General features: G+C 37.0%; 1 protein-coding gene across 1 annotated transcript in view; it reads left to right on the top strand.

The window, feature by feature from the left end:
- Yipf7 (Yip1 domain family member 7) overlaps window positions 1-6,741 on the top strand; it is an 18,611-nt gene that overhangs the window by 6,057 nt on the left and 5,813 nt on the right. The window contains exon 3 of the mRNA XM_005359302.3: window positions 488-651. Within this exon, the coding sequence (XP_005359359.2) occupies window positions 488-651 (164 nt within the window). The remainder of the gene's footprint in view (window positions 1-487; window positions 652-6,741) is intronic.

The raw sequence follows: 6,741 nt of genomic DNA, 5'->3' as shown, positions 1-6,741 counted from the left end.
AAAAAAGAAAACAAACTATCTTTGTTCATTATACATACCAATCCAAGTTCCTATTCTTTCCCCTCCTCCCACCCCCTCCACTTATTCCGCTACTCCACCCCCATCCACTCCACTAAGAGGATAAGACACATTGCTTTGGGAAAGGTCCAAGATTTAACCCTACTGCCTGTACTGGCATTTTGGGTCATTTACTTTTGAAACTCTTTCTATTCTTCTACAAAATGGTATTTACCGTGCACTCTTGACCACATAGAGTTTCAGATGAGAAAGGGGGGACAATGCCCACCATATGGGCATATGCTTGATTAATACTGTTATTGTAGATAATTATTATAGGAGCTTTTTCATCATCCCTTACTTCAAATATTTGAGTTCAAGTTAACTTAAATTAGGTGAATTCCTTATGAGGAAGATTGTGCTTCCCTTCCTTGATTTGTGGGGATATTGCTTTCTTGTATGTAAAATATAGACATTTCTAATTTTCTAGAGCACAAGCCGCTGAGCAGCTTCAGCCTTCCTCTTCTGTTCCACCAGCGATGTTCCTGTCATCAAGTTATGCAGGGCAGCTCTTTCAGCCAGCGGCTACCTCAGACTATTATCCACAGTGCCCTTCAGAGGACGGTTTTGATGAGGAACCTCCTTTGCTGGAAGGCAAGTTAAGGAAGTGTTGTTTTTAAGGTTTGCACAGCTCATAGAACTACAGCAAGAATCAGGGCTTATCCTGTTCAGCCACAATGTGGCAGACAGTGCTTTGTGTGTAATTACTACACAGTTAACAAGAGTCTGCCAAACCAGACGCAAACACCAAAACCATTGCAAGTTTGTTGCATTATTGGCTGAAGTTTCTGAGCTTGTTTGTTCTGCCACTGTGAAATTGTTCATTGTTGCTGTTATTGAATGATCTCTGTTTCTGGGATTTGCACTGGAGCCTTATGTAAACAGGAAAGACATGTTACGGAAAAGTGTTTATATCGAAGCAGCAACACGTTCTAACCATCTAAGAATGCACTTCATAACAACACTAATTTTAGTCTTTGCTGTTTGCCTGGGAGCAAAGGAGATAGTTTCTCACATTAACATTTGTTTGTGGTTGACAGGGAGGCAGTCCAAAACCCTTTTCCTTCTCTGGTTATCATGAGCTCTCTCTGGTCATTTTGGCAAAGCTAGGCAAAGGAGAATACAGTTCCAGTTGATAAAAATATTCTTAGTAAGGAGACTCTGGACTCCTGGAGCTGGAGGTCCAGAGAGATTTTAGAAACTTTCTATTCATTTATTTCTATTCATACCCAGACGTTCTATGTCTGCCTTAAGAGATTTTGTTGGAAGCAGCACCCCAAGAAAGAACTTAAAACTCTACTGGATTTCCGTAGGAGAATGAAGCATAACTACTCAGTGGTACAAGTCTTCTGTACGTACGCCGGCTCTAAGTAGAGCGAGGTAAAAAGGAAGATTAGAATTATCAATGTTTTCCATAAAAGGGCTGTTTACCTCATTTGAATTCAATAACGTCCTGGAGTTAACATAGTCTTCTCTCTTTGCCTAAAAATGTAAACAAGAGAAAGATGTAAATAATTAATTAGGCAATAGATCTGTTATAACCTTAGAAGCCATTAAGTTTTGTGATCCATTATGTCTCATTAGCTTATTCTATTTCTCCTCTGCAATTACTAAACAACTGAAGCTTATACACTTGAAGCTTATAAACTATTATTTTTTTGAGACAGGGTTTCTCTGTAACATTGTAACCTATCCTGGAACTCACTATGTAGACAAACTGGCCTCGAACTCACAAAGATCCACTTGAGTCTGCCTCCCTAGTGCTGGGATTAAAGGTGTGTGCCAACACTGCCTGGCTATAATCTATTTTCACCAAATATTTTGGATTCTAACAATATTTTGCCTTAAAAAGCCCTTCAGTTGCCTAAGTGCATTCACTATACATATTTGAAAATAGAGACATGTATGAATTAATATATAAAGCAAATAAAATCTTGTCTCTAAGGATTAACCGTAAAACATTTGAATGTTTCTTTCCAGCAGCTCTTCTATTTTTATTTGTGTACTTATTATGTATGTACACACCTAGTTACTCCAAAAGGAAATACTATTTTTCAATGAAAATATTTGAGTATTTTAAAATACAGAATAATACAATCATATCTGGTCTTATTTTTAAGTTATTGCATCATGATAATTTTTATATATGAGTTTTTTAAAGCCATTAAAAATTTAAAACTTGATTTATAATCATATTATAAAATTCAAGTGCCATAATTTAAACATACCTTACAGGTTATAGCTTACAATAAGTATTATTTTGATGAACATCATAGTTAGAATCTTTTGGCGTGTGCATTATTTGGGATGTGTCTGTAACAGTGGGAGAATTTGGTCAGGAGGCATTTGGAACATTGTCAGTTGACCTGCAAAAATGAGTTTTCTACTGTACCGTTAGAGTCAAATATGCAATATCTATGTAAAAACATTAAAGACGACTACTTTGTATTTCTGCATTACTAGAAGCCTGAGAGGTTTTCATGTATATTGATTATTTTTACTTCTTTCCATTTTTTGTGATTCTTGTCATATTAGCATTAAATTAGTTTTCCTTTCCTTATTTTAATGTATATTTAGATAGCAATAGATACATAACTCTCTCGAAGATGTGTTGCAGGAGGCTGTTCCTTTGTTCCTGGCTGCCCAGACTCGAATAAACCACACAGAAACTCTATTAATTAAATCAGTGCCTGGCCTTTAGCTCTAGCTTCTTATTGGCTAGCTTTTACATCCTAAACTAACCCATCTCCATTAATCTTTGCATCACCACGAAGTCATGGCCTACCAGCAAAATTTCAGCAGGCTCCAGCAGAGGCATCTGTCTCCAGCAGTGGCTATGTGGCTTCTCCCTGACTTCACTTTTTTCCCTCAGCATTCTGTTTAGGTTTCCCACCTAGCTTTACTCCTTTAAGCCACTGGCTGAAACTAGCTTTATTCATTAATCAATAAAAGTAACACATATATAGAAGGACCTCCCACACCAGAAGTTGAATTTGAACAAACTTTTTTCTTGCTTATTTCCAGTGTAATTTTCTTATAAATCTTTGGGGAAACATGGGAATTTTAGTATTTATATTTTGAAATTAAAAATATTTCTTGGAGACTTTTTCCAATTGTTTTATTTAGAACCAGTTTTTCTAAATCAGTACAGCATTTATATCAATTTCTTTGAAGATGCTCAGATTTTAAAGTAATATTTTGTTTTATATTTTCATAAATGAGACCTATAAGATAAAGTGGAAAAATAAGCATTAATCCTAGTACAAGGGTTAACTTTAGTCTGTCAAGCTGGAAAAGTTACTGGAATTCATAGTTCTCTCCTTGTAGCACAGGCTGATACATCTGAAAGGTCAGAGCCATAATTTATGTAAAAATAATGATCTTAATTCACTTTTATACTTCATGTCATATACTTTACTACCACTAGATGACAGCAAAATAATAAATTTTACATTCAGGTTTTATAGTGGTTCTGTCTTCTGTTTTACACAATAAGGTGTTATGCTGGGGGCCCCTACAATGAATACTTGCTAAAAAAATTTGAAAAGAAAATATTTTGAATATACATAGTCCATTGGAAACAAATTTTGCTCATGAAAATATTTAGTTTATCCTATATTCATTCATGATTTTGTGTGCAGTCCTTAAATATGTCATCAATACATAGTAGAAATCAATATTGAATTTGTATATCATTTTATATGAGTTTTTTTTCAGAACAAGTTATTACTTATTTTTAAAGAGAAAAAAAAAGACATTTTTGTACCAAAGGCTCTTAATTGTGATAAAAGATGATAATGAAATTTGAAAATGACAGAAGCCTGGCATAAAATTAATTTAAACTGTGATATTCCTCAATTTTTATGGTCTTCTGCCATTTATAAAACCTAGCACAATGGAAATTCCCAGGAATCTAAAATGGTGACTGTAGATAAGACTCCTAGTGTTTGAGGGATACAGAGCCTAAACCAGCCATCTCCTATAACCAGGAAAGACTTTAGTAAGGCATTGGGACACTAACCCAGCCATAAAACCTTCGACCTACAATTTTTCCTTTCTACAAGATGTACTAGGGTAAAGGTGGCACAGAAATTATGGGAGTGGCTAATACTGGTCCAGCCTGAGACCCATGCCTCTAGAGGGAGCTACCTACTACCTACCTACTACCAGGAAGCAGAGGCTGACTAGTCCAGAGTCCCAAGATAGAACCAAACAGGACTGAAAAAAAATCAATGAAATATCCCTAATGATGTTCTACTACACTCATAGTCAGGAGCCTAGCACAATTGCCACCAGAGAGGCTTCATCCAGCAACTGATGAAATAGATGCAGAAACCCACACACAAACATTAGGTGGAGCTTGGGGCATCCTGACAAAGAAGGAGAAGAAGGACTGTAGGAAGCAGAGGGATCAAGGGCCCCAAGGAAAACCCACAGAATCAACTAACCTAGGCTCACAGGGGTCTTAGAAATCCTGACCCAATAATTGGAAAACCAACATGGAACCAACCTAGGCCCTTTGCATACATATTATGGTTGTGTAACTTGGTGTTCCTGTGGGACACCGAGCAGTGGGAGCAGGAGCGGTCCCTGACTTTTTTTTTTTTTTTCCTGATGTTGGGACCTTTTCCTCTACCGGCACTAAATCTTATTGCAACTTGATAGGTCATGTTTGGTTGATATCCATGGAAGAGAACGGAGAAGTGAATGGGGGCACGGAGGTGGAGGGGTCTGGGAGGGGAGAAGGAAGAGGAAACTGTGTTCAGAATGTAATATATGAGAGGAAACAACTATGGTAAAATCTTGCCCCACTTTAAGATTGTTGAACCACCCATCTCCTCTAGCGTATATGGTCATAAGGTACAGCACACTGAAAGTAAAGGAAAAATGTGGAGACAGAAATGTACTGAACTTACTATTTTTAAAACTGCTTCTTTTTATTTTTTGAGATTATAGGATACTTACACTGTTCTCTTTTTTCCTTCCAAAATCTCTCAAGTATGCATCCTTGATCTCTTTCAAATTCATGGCCTCTTTTTTCATTAATTGCTATCCCATGCACGCGCGTGCGCGCGCGCACACACACACACACACACACACACACACACACACATCCCTAAATACAACTTGTTACTTATATGTATGCTTTTACTTGCTCACTGCTTAGTAATGTTAATTTTCTCTCTCTTTATCTTTCTTTCTTAAACCACTACTGGGGGAAAATCTAGAACCTCATAAATGTGAAGCCGTTGCTTTAACTCTAACCTAACCTATGTCGCCAGTAGGTTTAAGTAATTTTCTACCCTTACTTAGAATGACAGATTTCAACCAGGAGATTGCATGTATAAAAGTTTGTCTGCCTTTGCTAGCTCATGCAGGTTTCTAAAATTTTCTGACAGGTTTCTAAAAATTTCTAAATTGTTGACGGAAGGCCCCTCTATGTCTCTATGTGAGGATCATTAGAAATCCATCTTGTGCAAAATGCCAACTTTGAAAAATATTAAAGTGGTATTTGTGACCATTGAAAAAATCTGAAAATGAAGATGTGGCTCAATGGGAAATAGTGTGCCTACTACCCAGTGTCTCTAAATAAATAGCTGAACTGTTCTTATCATCTGACCAGAGATATTTGTACATGCTTGGAAGTACAATTGAATTTAGAAAGGGTAGGTAGTCTTTCCTTAGAAAAGATGGAAGAAATCAGGTATATGGTTGATAGATGATAGATAGATATAATTAAATGATAGATAGATAGATATGTACAGCTGAGTTTAGAAATGTAGCCTTCCTTATAGGAAATATGTAATAAATTTGATAAAGAGATGATAGATAGATAGATAGATAGATAGATACATAGATACATAGATACATAGATACATAGATGATAGATGATAGTTTAGCTGCACATGGACCTGACTTCTCAATGCTTTACAGGAATGAGATTGGACAATGTCAAAATGTAGATTTTCCTATTACTTGCTTTCAGATTCTGGAAGTTACTTAACCTCTCAACATCTCAGACATTTGATGCATACAATAGGAATGAATTGACAGTACCTTTATCATATGTATGTGAGACCAATGCTTGTAGATCTTGAAAGGCCAGTAAAGCCTGAGTAATCAATCAGAGCTTGCTTTAGTGAGATGATTTTATTCTAATATCCTCACTCATAAAAAGAAAAAGATTAACTTGTCCTTAGTATTTAATCTTTGAGCTTATTGATTCAATCTCACAGTGCATTGATTTATAGACATCTGTATATACCTCATGGCCACAACTCTCTGCAAAAAGAGTCCTTCTCTTTCTTCCTTGTGGAGTTTTATCAATTTGGAGCAAGGCTAATGTTCTTATTAGGCAGAATAAAGGAAAACTCTAGACTTGGACTGAGTGTCACTAACCAGTTCTGCCATGGGTGATATGGCAGGATTCCAGAAGTACTCACAGTTGGAAAGGTGGATGAAGGAAAGATCCAAAGGGGTGATCGAGACACGTCTAGTCTGTTAGCTGCAATGGCAGGTTTTACTGTATTTCAATTCCATGTTTTAGCTGGGCGATGGTGGCGCACGCCTTTAATCCCAGCACTCGGGAGGCAGAGGCTGGTGGATCTCTGTGAGTTCGAGACCAGCCTGGTCTACAGAGCTAGTGCCAGGACAGGCTCCAAAGCCACAGAGAAACCCTGTCTC

The sequence above is a fragment of the Microtus ochrogaster genome, linkage group LG1 (assembly GCF_000317375.1).
Source record: "Microtus ochrogaster isolate Prairie Vole_2 linkage group LG1, MicOch1.0, whole genome shotgun sequence".
Lineage (NCBI taxonomy): Eukaryota > Metazoa > Chordata > Mammalia > Rodentia > Cricetidae > Microtus > Microtus ochrogaster.
Note: the sequence above shows the minus strand (reverse complement) of the source record. Positions and strands in the feature narration are given on the sequence as shown.